Source organism: Pristiophorus japonicus, chromosome 2, assembly GCF_044704955.1.
Source record: "Pristiophorus japonicus isolate sPriJap1 chromosome 2, sPriJap1.hap1, whole genome shotgun sequence".
NCBI classification, from domain to species: Eukaryota; Metazoa; Chordata; class Chondrichthyes; family Pristiophoridae; genus Pristiophorus; species Pristiophorus japonicus.
Genome location: NC_091978.1, coordinates 116,200,104 through 116,223,437, shown reverse-complemented (window position 1 = coordinate 116,223,437; position 23,334 = coordinate 116,200,104). Strand labels below are relative to the sequence as shown.

At 45.0% G+C, this 23,334-nt stretch overlaps 1 protein-coding gene across 1 annotated transcript; it reads right to left on the bottom strand.

Annotated features, from left to right (window-relative positions):
- Window positions 1–2,903: 2,903 nt before the first annotated feature.
- On the bottom strand, window positions 2,904–22,737 carry LOC139231678 (probable glutathione peroxidase 8-B). The gene is made up of 3 exons (XM_070862525.1): window positions 22,536–22,737; window positions 21,928–22,189; window positions 2,904–5,802 (listed from the first exon to the last, which is right to left on the bottom strand). The coding sequence occupies exons 1-3, from the start codon at window positions 22,734–22,736 to the stop codon at window positions 5,639–5,641; spliced, it is 627 nt and encodes a 208-aa protein (XP_070718626.1). The 5' UTR covers window position 22,737; the 3' UTR covers window positions 2,904–5,638.
- Window positions 22,738–23,334: the final 597 nt, after the last annotated feature.

Sequence of the window (23,334 nt, the reverse complement as noted above, 5' to 3'; positions counted from 1 at the left end):
CCATCAACCCTTTGAAGTATCATTCGCCAGTCTATTTTAGCCAATTCACGTCCCATACCATCGAAGTTACCTTTCCTTAAGTTCAGGACCCCAGTCTCTGAATTAACTGTGTCATTCTCCATCTTAATGAAAAATTCTACCATATTATGGTCATTCTTCCCCAAGGGGCCTCGCACAACAAGATTGCTAATTAGTCCTTTCTCATTACACATCAACCAGTCTAGGATGGCCAGCCCTCTAATTGGTTCCTCGGCATATTGGTCTAGAAAACCATCCCTTATACACTCCAGGAAATCCTCCTCCACCGTATTGCTACCAGTTTGGTTAGCCCAATCTATATGTAGACTAAAGTCACCCATGATAATTGCTGTACCTTTATTGCACTCATCCCTAATTTCTTGTTTGATGCTGTCCCCAACCTCACTACTACTGTTTGGTTCACTATCGTTTTCTACCCTTTGATATTCTGCAGCACTACCCATACAGATTCCACATCATCCAAGCTAATGTCCTTCCTTACTATTGCGTTAATTTCCTCTTTAACCAGCAACGCTACCCCACCTCCTTTTCCTTTCTGTCTATCCTTCCTGAATGTTGAATACCCCTGGATGTTGAGTTCCCAGCCTTGGTCATCCTGGAGCCATGTCTCCGTAATCCCAATTATATCATATTCGTTAATAGCTGCCTGCGCAGTTAATTCGTCCACCTTATTACGAAAACTTCTCGCATTGAGGCACAGAGCCTTCAGGCTTGTCTTTTTAACACACTTTGTCCCTTTAGAATTTTGCTGTAATGTGGCCCTTTTTGATTTTTGCTTTGGGTTTCTCTGCCCTCCATTTTTACTATTCTTCTTTCTATCTTTTGCTTCTGCCCCCATTTCACTTCCCTCTGTCTCCCTGCATAGGTTTCTTTCTCCCTGCCATATTAGTTTAACCCCTCCCCAACAGCACGAGCAAGCACTCCCCATAGGACATTGGTTCCGGTCCTGCCCAGGGGCAGACCGACTGGTTTGTACTGATCCCACCTCCCCCAGAACCGGTTCCAATGTCCCAGGAATTTGAATCCCTCGCTCCTGCACCACTGCTCAAGCCACGTATTCATCTGAGCTATCCTGTGATTCCTACTCTGACTAGCACATGGCACTGGTAACAATCCTGAGATTACTATCTTTGAGGTCCTGCTTTTTAATTTAACTCCTAGCTCTCTAAATTCAGTTTGTAGGACCTCATCCCGTTTTTTTATCTATATCGTTGGTACCTATATGCACCACGACAACTGGCTGTTCACTCTCCCCCTCCAAAATGTCCTGCAGTCGCTCCGAAACATCCTTCACCATTGCACCAGCGAGGCAACATACCATCCTGGAGTCTCGGTTGCGACCCCAGAAACGCCTATCTATTCTCCTTAAAATATAATTCCCTACCACTATAGCTCTCCCAATCTTTTTCCTGCCCTCCTGTGCAGCAGAGCCACCCATGGTGCCATGAACTTGGCTGCTGCTGCCTCACACTAACATACCTTGCACCTGCATCCATTCCTCGCTATCTACATTATCACATTCCCATCTCACTAGCTACCCCTCACACTTATCAATCATACCAACTAACACATAAGGGGGCATCTGGGTGTTTTATGCAATGTTCACGTCAGGTTTCAGTTAATGTGGATTCAAACATTGAATCCTTTATTTTCAACACTTTGTGTTCTTGGACAAATTTGTGTGCACCTTTGGAAGTGGCTTTGTGAGTTGCAGTGAATGGTGAGATGCAACGGTATCCCCTGCAATGGTCATGAGTGTGAAAGAAATAGCTTGGGCATTGTAGGAATGCTTTATGGTGTTGGTGTGGTGCCAACCTGGTGCATCATGTGGCAGCCTCAAGTGAAGTAAATCCAGCCATGGTGAGGCCATTCCTGGGCAGCAATGTAGTTGGGTGCTGATGCCCTCTGTCCTGTGAAGCATCAGTTGATTGCGGAGAAGGTTGTTGTTATTGGTGCTGCTGATGTTGGGGCTGATCATATGGAGGATCAAAGTGAGAGAGTATAAAGGGCACCCATACTGATGGAATAGATGGCAGGTGAAGTAGAGATGACAGAAGCGATCTGTCAACCGTGAGAGAGATAATGAGGTCAGACGAGCTGTCAAATGCAAAAGGTAAATTGAAAATAATTTTTAAGTAGCTCGAAACAAGCCACTAATTACCAGAATTAGGCCCCCCGCCGCTGTTTGTCGGGTCTGCTCAGCGCTTACAGACCCGACCATGGGAAAGGTGCATGGCGGTGGGTTCACAGTGCGTTTCCAGCCCGCTGATCCCCCAACATTCCAGGCTATGAGCAGGAATAGATGTGGGTAGTGGAGGTCTTGATAATTGATTTATATTAGGTGAAACTCCGGAGGCCAGTGAGGAGGCTATCGGAAAAGTTGAATGTAGATATATCAGAGGTGTGGATAAGGGTTTCAGCAACAGTGGGGTTGAAGGAGAAAAGATGGGAAGATGGGTGATGTATCTAAGGTGGAAGTTGGCAGACTTGATGATAGTCTGAGTGGGGTTAGAAGCTCAGATAAAGGTTGAGCATGATGCTGGAGTTGTATACTATTAGGCTGAGTTTAAGCGACATTGCTGAAGAGGAATGCAATCATGGATTAGGGCATGGAATTTCAGCTGGAGGCTGAATAGGATGACTTTGGCCTTGCCTCTGTTGAGTAGTAAGAAACTCTGGGCTCACCCACAACTTGATGTTGGATAGGCAGTTTGATAGTACGGCGAGTTGTGGGATCAATTTTGTTACTGCAAACTGCAACATAATAGTACACATCTACCAGTGTATTGGTAAGTGTACAAATGTTTCCCTTGGTCAAGGGAAACATTTAAATCCATGTTAGTACTCAAAACACAAAAAGCATCCAAAATAAAGTATCTTTATTGACTTTTTGCAGAGACAGTATTCAAAGCTCACAGATTGTAGTCACATTGAGATACACACAAATATACAATTTCTCCGAACAGAATCATGCGCAACAGGGCTCTGAGAGTTTTTTTTTAGATCAAATATTTGATCCTTTAATAAACTGGAGATGTATTGCCCTTCTTGGTTCTTGTTCTATTTTGATCATCACAGCTATATAATGTGAGCATTTGGAATACTGAAATGTCAATGACAATTACTGTCATTGAACAGAAGCAGTGAAAGTTCTCGAACACACAGCACATGAACTAAATCTCTCGCATTTTAAAATATCAATGGGTCTTTCAAAATTCAATATAGTAAAAGTACATAACTTAGCCACAGTAATTTCTCTGGTGTGCTTAAATCAGAACAACTACTTGCATTTATGTAGCGCCTTTAACATAGTAAAACATCCCAAGGTGCTTCACAGGAACGTTATCAAACAAAATTTGACATCAAGCCACATAAGGGGATATTAGGATGGATGACAAGAGATAGGTTTTAAGGAGAATCTTAAATGAAGAAAAAGTGGTAGAAAGGTGGAGAGGTTTAGGGAGGTAATTCCAGAGCTTAGATAGGGCCTTGGCAGCTGAAGGCACAGCCATCAATGGTGGAGTGATTAAAATCAGATAGAAAGGACAACGCTATCTTTAGAAAGGAACTAACAGTGGTGCCATTTATCAGGCACATAAGACCTATTTTGTGAGTAGCATAAAATATTGTGCATCCTTACCTGAATTTTGTATAATGTTTCTGTAAACTGGTCCAGGGACGAGAATGTACAAGTCCAAGGAAGTTTGGAATAAAATTGTTACATTCCAACTATTTCAAATAATCTGTTTCAAATAAGAAGCATCTGATTGAAATGTGCTAGTTATTGAAACATCTAGAAAATTTCATCAGGAAGTAATTTCTCAATGAAGATCATATCCTCATCTCTGTAATCCAGGGTCAATGTGAACAATACATGTGCACATGTAGCAGATCAATAGCAGGCACATAACTGATGACTCCGTAGCTCAATCCAATGCTGGTTACAACCACTCCATACTTATTCTCTTTGTAGCTCTCCTTTCTGCTTGCACTCCTTCATCGTTTTGGTCCAGAAGAGAGTAATGAAGAGAGAAGTACAGAGACAGAAAATAATTGACACAGAAAAGTAACAGACACTAATAAAAAGGAAAATAGAAATGGAAGAGTAACAAAAGTGTTTCACAAGCAACAAAAGGTCACCATTACCCACACTGACAACTGGTGATGTTGCAGTTGTATCATGTGACAGAATAATCAGGTCCAATTGCAATCAATGAAAAAGTCCTAAGGCCATGTGATATGAAGTACATGCTAGGTAGAAATAGGTCCTCAACATAAATCATGAGTGAAATGTGAGCAGTTTTATGAAAATCATCAGAACACTGGGAATGTGTGTTAATCTTTTCACACACTCTTGGCCAGCTGCTTGTTTATATAATATACAACATAACTCAATTATTTGTTGGGGAATTACATCACATAGGAAAAAGGACAAAACAAGCGTTACGATGAAAAAAGTGCTCTCATTGCGATAGTGCAAGAAGGAGCGTATCACAAAGATTTATTTTACAACATCGCAGTATCACTAACCAGTAATAGTGCAGAAGTACGAATGAATTAGATCACCTGAATTAAAAATATGACAGTACAATTGCAAGTTAATGTTGCAGTGGAAAACATGAACTCAAACCAGAGATCAGTGTATTGTACAGGTGTGATGCTGACATGTGTAAAAACTGTGAACAACTATCACTTTAACTTAACTGGTGTATCTAGATATTGAAGGGGCATTGTCATCCTAAAAATAATAGATGACTTGCGTGTTGCTTTGTCAGGTTTGTAAACAGAAGTGTACAATGACGCATTCGCTGATGGCAACCATATTACCAACTAATATATGCTGTTAAACTATTTTTCTTTCAAAGATGTGGGTAATTATGTCAAATAAGCAGCGCAGCCATTTGCTCTACAGCAGGTAGCACATCTGCTCCAATGCAAACATTTCCAACAGCCAACATGGTGACTCGGAATCTGGGTTTTTGTGACAATGATTTTGTCCGATCCAGGATCTGAGCCTATGTACTAAACACTCCAACGCATCTGTAAATGAAAGGCATACAATGCATTTCCATATGTGAGACCAGAAAGGTGTTCATTTTAAATCACATCTGATTTATATTACTGTAAATACATTGTAAACCAATTGTTCAGTCTTAGTGGTTATTTTATCTTACACCTATAAACAATTTAAATCGACTTTAGGATTACCACAGCATGTGAGTACATGTAATAGTATTTCACATTAACCCGCAATGCTGGATTGTAATCTTTCAAAAATATTAAGACATGTCTATAACTAGCAAAGCAGGTCATATAAACTTCAAGAGGTTTTAGTTCATTATTAAATGATGATTTGTTTCTATTGTAACTTAAGCACATATAAATATTTGGAAGTAAATGATTAGTCAGGCGATCAGCTTTTCAGATAGTTTTAGATTGAAATATTCAATGTCAGATCCCACAATACCTCCATGTAGCTGGATATTTCAGATCTAAGGGAGGTTCACTGCCAAGTTAAACTGCAAGAGGGTGTATGAGCTTTAAGACGGGTGACTCTTGAAATTCAAAAAAGCAAGCTGTCAGACACTGCTGTTCTGTTTCAGAATTCGTCTCTTTTTTTCATTATAATATTTGCCACTAATTCTGACACCTCTTGTCTGATGGATGCCATGGGCTCTTCAGTTCGCCAGACCTTTATCACTTGACCTTTTGGGTTAACCAGATATTTCCAAAAGTTCCATCGGGGTTCCATCTTTGTAATATCTAAAGTTTAAAAAAACACAAAATAATGGAGGTAATGCGCAAATTCGTTTTTGAGGTTATGAAGGTATGGACCAGGTGGCAAATTTCTGAGAACTTACAATTGGCTAAACCAGAAAATGCAATGGAGTAGTGTTGAAATGTCATGGGGACATACGCAGGGTGCCACAGTAATCAATGCTGTGGCCACTGCTGCTTGCAGTATATATAAATGATCTGAAGAAGGGGACAGAAACAAAGCTAAGTTTATGAATTACACCAAATTGGGAGGGGGGTGGGGGGTGGTGTTTCAAACAATATGGAAAAGGCAAGCCAAATACAGAGGGATCTGGGTAGGTTGGGAACATAAGAATTAGCAGCAGGTGCAGGACATTCGGCCTTTTGAGTCTGCTCCGCCATTCAATAAGATTATGGCTGATCTTCTATTTCAACTCTACTTTCTCGCCCCATCCTCATAACCCTTGCTTCCCTTAATATCCAAAAATCTATCGATCTCCTATCCTGAATATCCTCAAAGACTGAGCATCCACAGCCCTCTAGGGTAGAGAATTCCAAAGATTCACAACTCTCTGAATGAAGAAATTCCTCATCTCAGTCTTAAATGGCCAATCCCTTATTCTGTGACTGTGACCCCTAGTTCTAGACTAACCAGTCAGGGGAAACATCCTCCCAGCATCTACCCCATCAAGCCCCTTATGAATGTTATATATTTCAATTAGATCACCTCTCATTTTTCTAAATGCTATGGAACATAGGCCTAGTCTACTCAATCTCTCCTATGACAATCCCCCTCATCCCAGGAATCAGTATAGTGAACCTTCATTGCACTTCCCCTAAAGCAAGTAGATCCTTCCTTAGATAAAGAGATCAAAACTGTACACAGGACTCCAGGTATGGCCTCATCAAGACCCGATATAATTGTAGTAAGAATTCTTTATTCTTATATTCCAATCCCTTTGTGAGAGCTAACATACCATGGGAATCTATGCAGGGAGACAGAGGGAAGTAAAATGGAGGCAGAAGCAAAAGGTAGAAAGGAGATAAGTAAGAGTGGAGGGCAGAGAAATCAAAGGCAAAAGTGAAAAAGGGCCACATTACAACATAATTCTAAAAGGACAAAGAGTGTTTAAAAAAAAAAGCCTGAAGGCTCTGTGTCTCAATGTGAGGAGCATTCGTAATAAGGTGGATGCATTAACTGCGCAGACAGCTGTTAATGGATATGATGTAATTAGGATTACAGAGACATGGCTCCAGGGTGACCAAGGCTGGGAACTCAACATCCAGGGGTATTCAATATTCAGGAAGGATAGACAGAAAGGAAAAGGAGATGGGGTAGCATTGCTGGTGAAAGAGGAGAGTGACGCAATAGTAAGGAAGGACATTAGCTTGGATGATGTCGAATCTGTATGGGTAGAGTTGCGGAACACCAAAGGGCAGAAAACACTAGTGAGAGTTGTGTACAGACCACCAAACAGTAGTAGTGAGATTGGGGATGGCATCAAATAGGAAATTAGGGATGCGTGCAATAAAGGTACAACAGTTATCATGTGTGCCTTTAATCGACATATAGACTGGGCTAAACAAACTGGCAGCAATACGGTGGAGGAGGATTTCCTGGAGTGTATAAGGGATGGTTTTCTAGACCAATGTGTCGAGGAACCAACAAGAGAGCTGGCCATCCTAGACTGGGTGTTGTGTAATGAGAGAGAATTAATTCGCAATCTTGTTGTGCAAGGCCCCTTGGGGAAGAGTGACCATAATATGGAAGAATTCTTCATCAAGATGGAGAGTGACACAGTTAATTCAGAGACTAGGGGCCTGAACTTAAAGAAAGGTAACTTCGATGGTATGAGACGTGAATTGGCTAGGATAGACTGGCGAATGATACTTAAAAGGTTGACGGTGGATAGACAATGGCAGACATTTAAAGATCACATGGATGAACTTCAACAATTGTACATCCCTGTCTGGCGTAAAAATAAAATGGGGAAGGTGGCTCAACCGTGGCTAACAAGGGAAATTAGGGAAAGTGTTAAATCCAATGAAGGGGCATGTACATTGGCCAGAAAAAACAGCAAACCTGAGGACTGGGAGAAATTTAGAATTCAGCAGAGGAGGACAAAGGGTTTAATTAGGAGGGGGAAAATAGAATACGAGAGTAAGCTTGCAGGGAACATAAAAATCGACTGGATAAGTTTCTATAGATATGCGAAGAGAAAAAGATTAGTGAAGACAAATGTAGCCCCCTTGCAGTCAGAATCGGTGAATTTATAATGGGGAACAAAGAAATGGCAGGCCAATTGAACAAATACTTTGGTTCTGTCTTCACTAAGGAAGACACAAATAACCTTCCGGAAATACTAGGGGACCGGGGGTCTAGTGAGGAGGAACTGAAGGAAATCCTTATTAGTCAGGAAATTGTGTTAGGGAAATTGATGGCATTGAAGGCTGATAAATCCCCAGGGCCTGATCGTCTGCATCCCAAAGTACTTAAAGAAGTGGCCTGAGAAATAGTGGATGCAATGGTGGTCATTTTCCAACAGTTTATAAACTCGGATCAGTTCCTATGGATTGGAGTGTAGCTAATATAACCCCACTTTTTAAAAAAGGAGGGAAAGAGAAAACAGGGTTAGCCTGACATCGGTAGTGGGGAAAATGTTGGAATCAATTATTAAAGATGTAATAGCAGCGCATTTTGAAAGCAGTGACAGGATCAGTCCAAGTCAGCATGGATTTATGAAAGGGAAATCATGCTTGACAAAACTTCTAGAATTTTTTGAGGATGTAACTAGTAGAGTGGACAAGGGAGAACCAGTGGATGTAGTGTATTTGGACTTTCAAAAGGCTTTTGACAAGGGCCCATACAAGAAATTAGTGTGCAAAATTAAAGCAATGATATTGGGGGTAATGTATTGACATGGATAGAGAATTGGTTGACAAATAGGAAGCAAAGAGTAGGAATAAACGGGTCCTTTTCAGAATGGCAGGCAATGACTAGTGGGGTACCGCAAGATTCAGTGCTGGGACCCCAGCTATTTACAATAGACATTAATGATTTAAACGAAGGAATTGAATGTAGTATCTCCAAGTTTGCAGATGACACTAAGCTGGATGTCAGTGTGAGCTGTGAGGAGGATGCTCAAAGGCTATAGGATGACTTGGACAGGTTAGGTGAGTGGGCAAATGCATGGCAGATGCAGTATAATGTAGATAAATGTGAGGTTATCCACTTTGGTGGCAAAAACAGGAAGGCAGAATATTATCTGAATGGTGACAGATTAGGAAAAGGGGAGGTGCAACGAGACCTGGGTGTCATGGTTCATCAGTCATTGAAAGTGGGCATACAGGTACAGCAGGCGGTGAAGAAGGCAAATGGCATGTTGGCCTTCAAAGTGAGAGGATTTGAGTATAGGAGCAGGGAGGTCTTACTGCAGTTGTACAGGGCCTTGGTGAGGCCACACCTTGAATATTGTGTTCAGTTTTGGTCTCCTAATCTGAGGAAGGACATTCTTGCTATTGAGGGAGTGCAGCGAAGGTTCACCAGACTAATTCCTGGGATGGAAGGACTGACATATGAAGCAAGACGGAATCAACTAGGCTTATATTCACTGGAATTTAGAAGAATGAGAGGCGATCTCATAGAAACATATAAATTTCTGATGGGACTGGACAGGTTAGATGCAGGAAGAATGTTCCTGATGTTAGGTAATTCCAGAATCAGGGGTCACAGTCTAAGGATAAGGGGTAAGCCATTTAGGACCGAGATGAGGAAAAACTTCTTCACGCAGAGAATTGTGAACCTGTGGAATTCTCTACCACAGAAAGTTGTTGATGCCAGTTCATTAGATATATTCAAAAGGGAGTTAGATGTGGCTCTTACGTCTAAAGGGATCAAGGGGTATGGAGAAAAAGCAGGAATGGAGTACTGAAGTTGCATGATCAGCCATGATCATTATGGCCCCAAGTTTCCACATGATTTGCTCCTGATTTTTAGGAGCAACTGGTGTAGAACGGAGTATCTTAGAAATCGGAATTCTCGTCATTTAGTTTGCTCCAGTTCTAGTCAGTTAGAATAGTTTCACTTTGGAACAGAATTTTTTTTTCAAAAGGGGGCATGTCCGGCCACTTACACCTGTTTTCAAAGTTTCGTCAGTGAAAACTTACTCCAAACTAACTTAGAATGGAGTAAGTGAAGATTTTTGTACGCTCGAAAAAACCTTGTCTACACTTTAGGAAATCAGGCGTAGGTTACAAATCAGGCGTAGGGAATGGTGGGTGAGGGCGGTGTTTAAAGGGAAGTTTACAAACATTAAACACTTCAGTTTTACAAATAAAGAGCCATCATCAATAATAAATGATAAATACATCAATAAATCAACCAATAAATCAGGAGATGGGGGGGGGGGAAGGAGATGGGGGGGGGGGAAGGAGATGGGGGGGGGGGAAGGAGATGGGGGGGGGGGAAGGAGATTGGGGGGGGGAAGGAGATTGGGGGGGGGGAAGGAGATTGGGGGGGGGGAAGGAGATTGGGGGGGGGGGGAGGAGATTGGGGGGGGGAGTGGAAAGGAGATTGGGGGGGGAGAAAGGAGAAGGGGGAGGGAGGCTGAACAGGCCGGGCCCGAGACTTCGGGCAGGGCCCGTCCCCAGCACCAGATTTACAGATAGGTGGCGTTGGGTCGGGTCGGGGGGGGTGGTGGGAGGGAGGTCGGTTCGGGTCGGGGGGAGGGAGGTCAGGTTGGGGGGAGGGAGGTCAGGTCGGATCCAGTCTGGGGGCGGGAGCGGGAGTCGGGTCGGGTCCAGTCAGGCACGGGGGAGAGTCGGGTCGGGGTCGGAGGTGGGGGGGGGGAGCGGGAGTTGGGTCGGGTCCAGTCCGGGGGGAGGTGGGGGGGGGGGTCAGGTCGGGTCGGGTCGGGTCCGGGGGGGGGGGGGGGGGGTAGAAAGAGAGCGGGAGTCAGGTCGGTGTCGGGTCCGTTCCGGAGGCGGGAGTCGAGTCGGGTCAGGAGGAAGCAGGAGCTGGCCGTGGGAGGAGCCTTATTCACGCAGCCCCAGTGAGGCCATTCGGCCAGGGCTAGGGCTAGGGGCTGCGTGCTTCAGCCCCTCCCACACAGTTTTGGGCGCCTGGAGCTACTGCACATGCGCGCCCACTGTAGCGCGCATGTGCAGAGGTCCCGGCACTGTTTTCAGCGCAGGGACCTGGCTCCGCCCCCTACAGCTCCTGCTGCGCTGAGGGCCAGAGGACCTGCAGGGAGGTGGAGAATCTGGAGGGTTCTTTTAGGCGCACTTTGTGGCGCGAAAAACGGGCGTCCAGGTCGGGACTGCGCTGTTCTAGGCGTGGCTCGAAACTTGGGCCCATTGAATGGTGGTGCAGGCTCGAAGGGCCGAATGCCTGCACCTATTTTCTATGTTTCTATTTGCTTTCCTAATTGCTTGCTGTACCTGCATGTTAATTTTCTGTGATTTGTGTGCAAGTACTCCCAGTTCCCTTTCAATATCAAAATTTCGCAGTGTCTCACGTTTGAAAAATTATGCTTTGCTTTTTTTCCCTACCAAACTGGATAACTTCAAATTTTTCCACATTATATCCCATCTGCCATGTCTTTGCCATTCACTTAGCCTGTCTATTTCCCTTTGCGGCGTCTTTGCATCCACCTCACAGCTTACTTTCCCACCTAACTTTGTATCATCAGCAAAATTGGATATGTTACACTCGGTCCCCTCATCTAAGTAATTGATTATAACAGATACCCTTGCTGTAGTACAGTACCCAGAACTGTACACAGTACTCCAGATGTGGCTGTACCAGTGCCTTGTTCACCTTGAATTCATGTTTTGTGTCTCCGACTACACAAGATCAGACAGCTAGTGTACTGCAGTGCTCCTTTCAGTGAGCTGAATGAGGCTGATGAGTGCGAAATGGCACCTACTGTCAACAAACACAAGCTAATGAAACTATGGAAGGGAAATAAAACAGTGCGAATATAAACTAAATGGCCCTAGGCTATAACAACGTACAACAGCAGGATCTGGAGGTATTTGTAGAGAACTCACTGAAGGTAACAGTGCAGTGTGCCAGCTATCTGATCTTGTACAGCCAGAGGAACAAAACATAAATTCAAGGTGAAAGCGAGTCTGTACAAGGCACTGGTACAGCCACATCTGGAGTAGTGTATACAATTCTCGGTACTGTACCATGGCAAGCAACATTCCTGCTAAGCTCTGGAGGTCCCGCGCAGGCTGTTCACCAGCTCTTAAATGGAAGAAACCGCGCATTCTCCAAAATTTGAATGGGCCGCGCAGCCACTTAAAGGCACTGTGCAGAAAAACAAATTGGAGGGAACACTGACGGCAAGGGTGTCCAGGCTGTGCGACAAAAGGCAACAAAATGACACTGATTATTTCCATGGTATTCTGGTCCCTCTGAGCATGTGCTCCTGTTTGGTACTGTGTGGAGAAAGTCATGGGATCAGATGGGGCGGGGGGAGGAGAGAGGATTGAAGTAGTGGGAGAGCAGAACGAAGAGGGGTGAAGGACAAGGAGCAATCTAGAGTAAAATTACTTAATTGGAGGAAGGTGAATTTCAGTGGGTTGAGAACAGATCTGGCCCAGCTAAATTGGAATCAAAGATTGGCAGGCAAAACTGTAATCGATCAATGGGCTGCCTTTAATGAGGAGATGGTTCAGGAACATTCGAGGTACATTCCCACAAGGGGGAAAGGTAGGACAACTAAAGCCAGAGCTCCCTGGATGATGAAAGAGATACAGAGTAAGATGAAGCAGAAAAGGAGTGAATACAAGTGAGAATCAGGCTGAATATAGAAAGTTCAGAGGGGAAATGAAAAAGAAAATAAGATGGGCAAAGATAGACTTTGAGAATAGATTGGCAGATAACATAAAAGGGAATTCAAAATTCTTCTATAGGCATATAAATAGTAAACAGGCAGTAAAAGGAGGGGAGGGGCAGATTCGGAACCAAAATGGAGACTTACACATGGAGGCATGGCTGAGGTACTAAATGAGTACTTTGCATCGGTCTTCGCCACTGGATGGGATAAAAATTGATAAAGAGGAGTTACTAGAAAGGATGTCTGGACTTTAAGTTGATAAATCAGCAGGACCAGATGGGATGCATCCTACGATGCTGAGGAAAGTTAAGGAGGAAATTGCGGAGGTACTGGCCATAATCTTCCAATCCTCCTTAGGTACGGGGATGGTGCCAGAGGACTAGAGAATTGCAAATGTTGCACCCTTGTTCAAAAAAAATGTAAGGATAAACCCAGCAACTACAGACCAGTCAATTTAACCTCAAGTAATGGGGAAGCTTTTAGAAACAATAATCAGGGACAAAGTTAACAGTCACTTGGACAAGTGTGGATTAATTAAGCAAAGCCAGCACGGATTTGTGTTTATCTAACTTGATTGAGTTTTTTGATGAGGTAACAGAGAGGGTTGTTGAGGGCAATGCGGTTGATGTGGTATAAATGGACTTCCAAAAGGCATTTGATAAAGTGCCACATAATAGGTATGCCAGCGAAGTTGAAGCCCAATGGAATAAAAGGGGCAGTGGCAGCATGGATACAAAATTAGCTAAGTGACAAGAAAAAGAGAGTAGTGGTGAACGGTTGTTTTTTTGGACCGGAGGAAGGTATATAGCGGTGTTCCTCAGGGGTTGGTACTAGGACCACTGATATTCTTGATATATTTTAATGACTAGGGGCTGGAATTTGATCAGCTGCGCTTTTCGGCGGTATTCCTCGTTTTTGGGAGAAAACCACCCGGTAGGAATTTCATCAGTGTTCCGCCGGCAGTTTCGAAATACCGCTGGGGAGCGGACCGCTGGCATGCAACACTGAAAGAAATGCTTCTGCCCGCGTTTAGTGGTGGCGGTGATCTGTAGTTGGTGAAAAAAAAAAACGCCAAGGAGAAACCAGCCGGAGGAGCCCTTCGATCGGCGGCAGGTATGAAACCCTGCAAAAAAAGGTAAGTTAAAGTTTAAAAAAAATTATTTTGCAGCGATTCACTGGAAAAGGGTCCTGTGAATGTTTTGAGATGTTTTATTTTTTGTTTCTTTGAAAAATAGTTTTTGTGTTTCCACCCCCCCGCCCCGCCCCTCCCTAGGCCCAACTCATAGCCTCGGAATAAATTTGACGAGGATCGCGTTTCCACCGAGAATTCACGTGCGACGCCAATTTTTTCCGCCGGGCGGATTGTTTTCTATTTTTTGATTAATTTTCTGCCGTTCTTAATTGAATAATCATAGCGGTTTTTTGGGCGATAAACCGGTGGTGGCGGCTTTTGATCAAAATCCAGCCCTTAGACTTGGGTGTACAGGGCATTATTTCAAAATTTGTAGAGGACACAAAACTTGGAAGTATAGTGAATAGTGCGGAGAACAATGACAGACTTCAAGGAGACATAGACAGGCTGAAGGAATGGCCGGACATATGTCACATGAAATTTAATGCAGAAAAGTGCAAAGCGATACATTTTGGTAGGAAGACCGAGGAGAGGCAATATAAACTAAAGGGTACAATTTTAAAGCGGGTGCATGAACAGAGACACCTGGGGGTGTATGTGCTCAAATCGTTGAAGAACATAAGAACAAAGGAAATAGGAGCAGGAGTAGGCCATACAGCCCTTTGAGCCTGCTCCGCCATTTAATACAATCTTGGCTGATCCGGTCATGGACTCAGGTCCACTTTCCTGCCCGCTCCCCATCACCCCTTATTCCCTTATCGGTTAAGAAACTGTCTATATCTGTCTTAAATTTATTCAATGTCCCAGCTTCCACAGCTCTCTGAGGCAGCGAATTCCACAGATCCACAACCCTCTGAGAAAATAAATTTCTCCTCATCTCAGTTTAAATGGGCGCTCCTTATTTTAAGATTAATCCCCCTAGTTCTAGTCTCCCCCATCAGTGGAAACATTCTCTCTGCATCCACCTTGTCAAGCCCCCTCATAATCTTATACGTTTCGATAAGATCACCTCTTCATTCTTCTGAATTCCAATGAGTAGAGGCCCAACCTACTCAACCTTTCCTCATAAGTCAACCCACTCATCTTCGGAATCAACCTAGTGAACCTTCTCTGAACTGCCTCCAAAGCAAATATATCCTTTCGTAAATATGGAAACCAAAACTGCACACAATATTCCAGGTGTGGCCTCACCAATACCTTATATAGCTGTAGTAAGACTTCCTGCTTTTATACTCCATCCCCTTTGCAATAAAGGCCAAGATTCCATTGGCCTTCCTGATCACTTGCTATACCTGCATACTAAACTTTTGTGTTTCATGCACAAGTACCCCCAGGTCCCGCTGTACTGCAGCACTTTGCAATCTATCTCCATTTAAATAATAACTTGCTCTTTGATTTTTTTCTGCCAAGGTGGCAGGGCAAGTTGAGAAAGTGGTTAAAAAAGCATACGAGATCCTGGGCTTCATAAATAGAGGCATAGAGTACAAAAGCATGGAAGTTATGATGAACCTTTATAAACCACTGGTTCAGCCTCAACTGGAGTATTGTGTCCAATTCTGGGCAGCACACTTTAGGAAGGGTGTGAAGGCCTTAAATAGAGTGCAGAAAAGATTTGCAAGAATGGTTCCAGGGACGAGGGACTTCAGTTACGTGAATAGACTGGAGAGGCTGGGGTTGTTCTCCTTATAGCAGAGAAAATTGAGAGGAGATTTGATAGAGGTGTCAAAATAATGAAGGGTCTAGATAGAGTAGAAAGAGAGCAACTGTTCCCATTGACAGAAGGGTCGAGAACCAGAGGACACAGATTTTAGATGATTGTCAGAAGAACCAAAGGCAACATGACGAAAATATGTTTTACGCAGCGAGTGGTTCGGATCTGGAATGCACTGCCTGAAAGGGTGGTGGAGGCAGATTCAATTGTGGCTTTCAAAAGGGAATTGGAGAAGTACCTGAAGGAAAAAAAATTGCAGGGCTACAGGGAAAGGGCGGGGGAGTGGGACGAGCTGAAGTGTTCTTGCAGAGAGCTGGCATATGCTCGATGGGCCGAATGGCCCCCTTCTGTGCTGTAACCATTTTATGATTCTATGATTCAAGGTGCTAGTTATTTGAAAAGCTACACTGTCCACTGTGGTCTTGCTAAAGTGTTTTTCACATGCTGTTTACTAAATTGCAGTTATTCCAGAACTGACTGTAACATACAGTAGGTCAGACACATAAATTAAAATTAAATCGCGGTGTTTTCTGATACATTTTCTCACATTACATCAAAAATATTAAAATAAAATATTACTGTCAGCAATGTCCTTGTATAAATACCAAAAGTGCTTGTTCCAAATTCCTTACTCCACTATTTTAACAATGGGGCTACCCATTTAATATAAATTGGCTAAGAATAACAACTGCTTGCATTTATGCAGCGCCTTTAACATAGTCAAATATCCCAAAGGTGATTCACAGGAGCGATTATCAGGCAAAGTGTGACACCAAGCCACAAAATGAGTACTTACAAAAGCTTGGTCAAAGAGGTAAATTTTAAGGAGCATCTTAAGGCAGAAAGGTTGAGGGTGGGAATTCCAGAGCTAAGGCACCGCCGCAAATGGTGGCATGTAACAATTTGCCGTTAACGTGGAAAAACATCCCAAGGAGCTTCATAGCTTTGAAGGAAACAACACTAAGCCAAAGGAGAGATTAGGCAGTGAAGATGTAGCGCTGGGTGCCATCAACGTGCATTTGGAGGTTGACCCCATGTCTGCCGATGATATCTCCAAAGGGCAGCATTAAGATGAGCATGAGGAAGGGTCTTTGAATATCTCTTGAGGTGACTATTTGGGGATGGGAATTGAAGCCATCTTTAGAGATGGTCTGACTGTAATCGGATAGTAAGACTGGAACCAAGCCACAGCAGTCACATGCAGCTGGACATCAGAGGAAAGGTGTTGGAGGTGGATAGTGTGGGTGACCGTATCAAAGGCTGTGGAAAGAACAAGGTGGACAAGGAGGGATAGTGTACTTTGGTCACAGTTACAGCGGATATCATTTGTCACTTAAGTTCAGGCTTTTTCAGTACTGTGGGAGGAGTGGAAACCTGATTGGTGGAATTCAAACAAAGAGCGATGACAAAGATCTGTAAGTCAACAACACGTTCAAATACCTGTACAGGAAAGAGAGGTTGGGAATGGGGTTCTAGTTAGTGAAGACAGAGAGCCTGGAGATTGTTTTTTTTAAAATGAGGAGCGTGACGATAGTAGTTTTGAATGGTGGAGGCAATGCCCGAACAGAGGGAACCATTTACTGGGACCAAGTTTCGGCCTGAGTTGCTCCTGTTTTTTTGGAGCAACTGGTTTAGAACGGAGTATCTTAGAAATTGCAATTCTTGGCATTTAGTTTGCTCCAGTTCTAGTCAGTTAGAATAGTTTCACTTTGGAACAGATTTTTATTTTCAAAAGGGGGCATGTCCGGCCACTTACGCCCGTTTTGAAAGTTTAGGCAGTGAAAACATACTCCAAACTAACTTAGAATGGAGTAAGTGTAGATTTTTGTACGCTCAGAAAAACCTTATCTACGCTTAGAAAATCAGGCGTAGGTTACAAATCAGGCGTAGGGAAGTGGGGGGGGGGTTTAAAGGGAAGTTTACAAACATTAAACACTTCAGTTTTAAAAATAAAGAGCCATCATCAATAATAAATGATAAATACATCAATAAATCAACCAATAAATCAGTCAAAAAAAATTAATAAAAAATAAAAAAAACAAAAAAAATCAATTAAATAAAACATTTTCTACTTACCGACTGCAGCACCGGGAGTCCTCCAACAGCGTGCTGGGACGGCCCCCCCCACAGTGTGTCTCTGTCAGTTTCTCTATCTCTCTGTCTGTCTGTGTGTCTCTCACTCTCTGTCTGTCAGTGTCTGCGTTTCTGACAGTGAGAGGAGGGGGGTGGGGGAGGGGGAGAAGGGGGGTGGGGGAAAGAGGGGAAGGAAGGAGGGCAGTGGGGGGTGGGAGGAAGGGGTGAGGAGGAGGGGGGGTGGAGAAGGGAGGGGGGATATGGAAGCGGGGAGGAGGAGGGAGGGAGGGAGGGAGGAGAGAGGAAAGGAGAGAGGAGGGAGGGAAGGAGAGAGGAGGGAGGGAAGGAGAGAGGGGAGGGGAGCAAGGGAGAGAAGGAGGCTGAACGGTCGGGCCCAAGACTTGATTTACAGGTAGGTGGCGTCGGGTCTCGGGTCCGGGGAGGGGAGAGAGTTGCGGAGATCGGGGGGGGGGGGGGCGGGGGAAGAGTCGGGGGGAAGTCTCGGAGGGGGAGGGTCGGGGGGGGTGAGTCAAGGAGGTTGGGGGGGGGAGAGTCGCGCGGGGGGGGGTTTGCGGAGGGAGAGTCGGGGGGGAGTCGTGCAGGTCGGTGGGGGGAGGGTCGGGGGGGGAGGAGTCAAGGAGATCGGGGGGGGGGGGGGGGGGGAAGCGGAGGTTGGGTCGCCAGGGCGGAGGCGGAAGCAGAGGTCGGGTTAGGGAGGGGAGCAGAGATCGGGTCGCCGGGGGTAGCGGAGGCCAGGGGGGGGGGGGGGGGGGGAGGAGGAGGGAGCGGAGGTCGGGTCGCCAGGATGGGGGGGGGGGGAGCGGAGGTTGGGTTGCGGGTAGCAGAGGTCGGGTCGCCGGGGGGGGGGGGGGGGGCGGCGGAGGGGAGGGGAGCGGAGGCCGGGTGGGGGGGGCGGGGGGCGGGTCACCCGGGGGGGGGGGGGGGGAAGAGAGCGGGGGGTCGAGTCCGGTCCCGGGAGCGGGGGTCAAGTCGGGTTGGGTTGGGTGGGAGGTGAGCCTTATCCACGCAGCCCCAGTGAGGCCATTCGGCCAGGGCTAGGGGCTGCGTGCTTCGGGCCCCTCCCACAGTTTTGGGCGCCTGGAGCTACTGCACATGCACGCCCACTGTAGCGCCCATGAGCAGAGGTCCCGGCACTGTTTTTAGCGCAGGGACCTGGCTCCGCCCCCCACAGCTCATGCTGCACCGTGCCCAGCTCTAGAGGACCTGCAGGGAGCCGGAGGATAGGTGAGTATTTTTTAGGCGGACTTTGTGGCGCGAAAAACGGGCGTCCAGGTCTGGGCTGCGCCGTTTTAGGCGCGGCCCGAAACTATATCAGGTAGCATGGGGTCCAAGAAGATAAATTGGGTGATCAAGAATTTAATAGAAATTTAGTGGAGGGAACAGGAAGGAAGTCTCATGGATGATTACATAGGATATATTATGCAGAAACAGGCCATTTGGCCCAACCAGTCCACGCCGGCAAGAGAGTTTGGAGTTGGAGGAGAATAAATTCTGAATGAATGGGACTCTACACTTGTAAAATTAAGATTTTAGGGCCAAATTGGTTATTCAGTAGAAAATGCACCAGCCCTAACTTATTTCTGGGGAGCTTACTGGGTAACTATTGGGTAAGCACCCCAAGTTCACGCCGTGACATTGGCCCAGATTTTGCGGTCAGCGACAAAGCGATGCGCTCACGTTGATCTTGAAGAAATCTGCCCACAAAGATCTAGTGATCTCTGTGGCGTGAAACTCAGCTTTCCCGACCTCTGTTTGAATCTGGTGCCAAATCAAGCCAATCCGAAGCGTCCAAAACAGTGATGTCATCAAGCTGGCTAAGTAACCAATCACTTTGAAGAATTCTCACAGAAAGCAAACTAGGAAGTAAAATGCACAGATTCTAATTCACTCTTTATAAATTCTGCAGAAAGCGGAATAAAGATTGGGTCATATACATAGGATTAAGTGTCAGATTAAGTATCAGAAACATACTTTAAAAATAATTAATTAAAAACTTGTAATTATTTTAATGGAAAAATTTGACATTCCACAAATATAAAATTAGTTTTTCAGGGCCACAAAGGTTATTCATAGAAACATAGGAAATAAGTGCAGGAGTAGGCCATTCGGCCCTTCAAGCCTGCACCACCATTCAATAAGATCATGGCTGATCATTCACCTCAGTACTCTTTCCTGCTTTCTCTCCATACCTCTTCATCCCTTTAGCTGTAAGGGCCATATCTAACTCCCCCTTGAGTATATCTAACGAACTGGCCTCAACAACTTTCTGCAGTAGAGAATTCCACAGGTTAACAACTCTCTGAGTGCAGAAGTTTCTCCTCATCTCGGTCCTAAATGGCTTGCCCCTTATCCTTAGACTGTGACCCCTGATTCTGGATTTCCCCAGTATTGGGAACATTCTTCCTGCCTCTAACCTGTCCAATCCCGTCAGAATTTTATATGTTTCTATGAGATCCCCTTTCATTCCTCTAAACTCCAGTGAATACAGGCCCAGTTGATCCAGTCTCTCCTCATATGTCAGTCCTGCCATCCTGGGAATCAGTCTGCTGAACCTTCGCTGCACTCCCTCAATAGCAAGAACATCCTTCCTCAGATTAGGAGACCAAAACTGAACACAATATTCCAGGTGAGGCCTCACCAAGGCCCTGTGCAACTGCAGTATAAGACCTCCCTGCTCCTATACTCAAATCCCCTAGCTATGAAGGCCAACATGCCATTTGCCTTCTTCACCACCTGCTGTACCTGCATGCCAACTTTCAATGATTGATGTACCATGACACCCAGGTCTCGTTGCAGTCAGTACGCCATTAAATACCCAGTTACACCTCTTTCAACAAGGCATAATTTTTTTTTAAACAGCGATACTCCATCACCTTGTGAACCTTCTCTGAACTGTCTCCAAAGCAAGTATATCCTTTCGTAAATATGGAAACCAAAACTGCACGCAGTATTCCAGGTGTGGCCTCACCAATACCTTATATAGCTGTAGCAAGACTTCCCTGCTTTTATACTCCATCCCCTTTGCAATTAAGGCCAAGATATCATTGGCCTTCCTGATCACTTGCTGTACCTGCATACTATCCTTTTGTGTTTCATGCACAAGTACCCCCAGGTCCCGCTGTACTGCAGCACTTTGCAATCTTTCTCCATTTAAATAATAACTTGCTCTTTGATTTCTTTCTGCCAAAGTGCATGACCTCACACTTTCCAACATTATACTCCATCTGCCAAAGTTTTGCCTCCCTTATCCGGCACGCTCGGGACCTGGCCTGTGTCGAATAAGGGATTTTGCCAGATAAAGGAAGGTCAGCCCCGGAGGCGGGGAAGGAGACCCGAGGTCGGGGGTAGGCTGGGGGGGGGGGAGGAGGTCGGTGCCCCGGGCGGGCCTGAAGTGTCAGCAGGCCGAGTGTTGGTGCGGCCCCAGCGGGCCGAGTGTCAATGGGCCCCCGGTGGGTTGAGTGTCAATGGGCCCCTGGCGGGCTGAGTGTCGGCAGGCCCCGAAGTCGGGGTGGAGGCCGGCCGCATTCTGCGCCTCCGGCCAGCGGAATCCTGCCGGACAAGGGGTGATGCCGGATTAGGGAGTCCAACCTGTACTTGTATTGGAGGCAGTTCAGAGAAGGTTCACGAAGTTGATTCGTGAGATGAAGGGGTTGTCATATAAAGAAAGGTTGAGCAGGTTGGGCCTATACTCATTGGAGTTTAGAAGAATGAGAGGTGATCTTATTGAAACATGTAAGATTCTGAGGGGGCTTGACAGGGTAGATGCAGAGAGAATGTTTCCCCTCATGAGGGAATCTAGGACTAGGGGGCATAGTTTCAGAATAAAGGGTCGCCCATTTAAAACAGAAATGAGAAGGAATTTCTTCTCAGAGAGTTGTGAATCTTTGGAATTCTCTACCCCTGGGACCTGTGGGGGTTGAATCTTTGAATATATTTAAGGTAGAGATAGACAGATTTTGAATGATAAGGGAATCATGGGTTATGGGGAGCAGGCAGGGAAGTGGAGTTAAGTCCAGGATCAGATCAGCCATGAGCTTATTGAATGGCGGAGCAGGCTCGAGAGGCCAAATGGCTTATTCCTGCTCCGATTTCTTACGTTCTTATGTAAAATCCGGCCACGGTCAAATGGATTTGAAAGTTCAATACATTGCTTTTGCACAGCTATGCCTGTAAATACAACACAGAAATTTAAAAAAATTGTTTAAGAGCATCATTTGTGAAGAGATAGGGGAAGGAAATGTGTAATTAAATAATTGTTTGCTTTTAAGTTCTTCACCCAACATAAATATAGGCACACGAGTTAAGACAAGTTTTGGTATGGGAAAATAAAACAATCGAAGTTATCTTACCTATGAGATACCGGAATGCAGGCTCGCTCTCGTTCCCTAAGACTTTGATCTTGCCGAAAATGGGGAAAGTGATTCCGTAATTTGTTTTGGAGAAGCTGTCGATATGGGAGTTACTACTGGGCTCAGATTTTCCGAACTGGTTGCAGGGGAATGCCAGCACGTTGAAATGCATGGGCCCGAGCTCTCTCTGCAGCTCCTGCAGGCCCCGGTAATTTTTCTCCGTGTGCTCGCAGTTACTCGCCACGTTTACAACCAGAGACGCCTGTTGGGACGTAGCACAAAACAAAACCCTCCACTCAGTACTGATGGACAAACACGTTCAGAGTAACACCCGCTGCCAATGCACGGCAACCGATCCGAAAGGAAAATGGGATCATTTTAACTAACAAAAGAAAAGATAAACCGTATTAACAAAGTAAAAGTTAAGTTCTTGGGTGGGGCTAGGATGAAATGCAGACATTAATTTCATTCAGACAATTCAATCATATACACTTTAAACATATACGGTCTTAAAATATAAGCGAATGCCTAAATTACACATTGTTCTATTAAAAAAAAACGATTAACTCGTTGAAAAATGCAGAAGCCAAGGTTCTGATGCAACTCACTTTGCCTCTGTATTTTTCCAAGGAGACGGGCTTCCCTTTGGAATTCAGGACTTGGAAAGAATAGAAGTCTTTGTTTTTGTCTTTGAACAGTTTGAACTGCAGGACACATAACGCCAGGCAGACCAGCATGCATGTGAAGACAGCGAAGATTCGGCCTTTCGGCGTCCAGGATTTCAGCATGAAAGCGTTCACAGACTCCATTGTGCTGGGAGAGAAAGAGAAGGGGAATTGGGCTGGACTGTAAATGAAACTGTCCTGGGGGGAGGGGGAAGGGGAGGGAACAGCATACATGGCAAATTGCAATATTCAGCTACCGTTCTCTAATCCATCAATCCATGGCTGCCGTTCAGCACCGCAGAGACTTTTAGCAAGGTTCCCATGGGATTGGGAAGAAATTTAAGTGAAATATGTATCCAGACTGAGTCTTGTCTATCGATACAATTCATGCAAAATAGTAGTTAAAATTGTAATCTTTTACTTTATTCCATTTGTTGAACATTTTCTAGCTTCATTTATGGGGACACAAAATAGTCAATTAAAAAAAAATTTGTTCCGAGATGTGGGCGTCGCTGGCAAGGCCAGCATTTATTGCCCATCCCTAATTGAGAAGGTGGTGGTGAGCCACCTTCTTGAACTGATGCATTCCTTGAGAAGGTACTCACATAGAGCTGTTAGGTATGGAGTTCCAGGATTTGGACATTGATGATGAAGGAGTGGCGATATACTTCCAAGTCAGGATGGTATGCAACTTGGAGGGGAACTTGCAGGTGATGATGTTCTCATGCGCTTGCTGTCCTTG

Excerpts from the sequence above, each read along its gene's own strand:
- LOC139231678 (XM_070862525.1), bottom strand. The coding sequence starts at position 22,736 with ATGGAGTCTGTGAACGCTTTCATGCTGAAATCCTGGACGCCGAAAGGC. Across the intron at positions 22,190-22,535 it reads TGGAAAAATACAGAGGCAAA|GCGTCTCTGGTTGTAAACGT; the intron begins GTGAGTTGCATC and ends ACGTCCCAACAG. Across the intron at positions 5,803-21,927 it reads TGCATTCCGGTATCTCATAG|ATATTACAAAGATGGAACCC; the intron begins GTAAGATAACTT and ends TTTAAACTTTAG.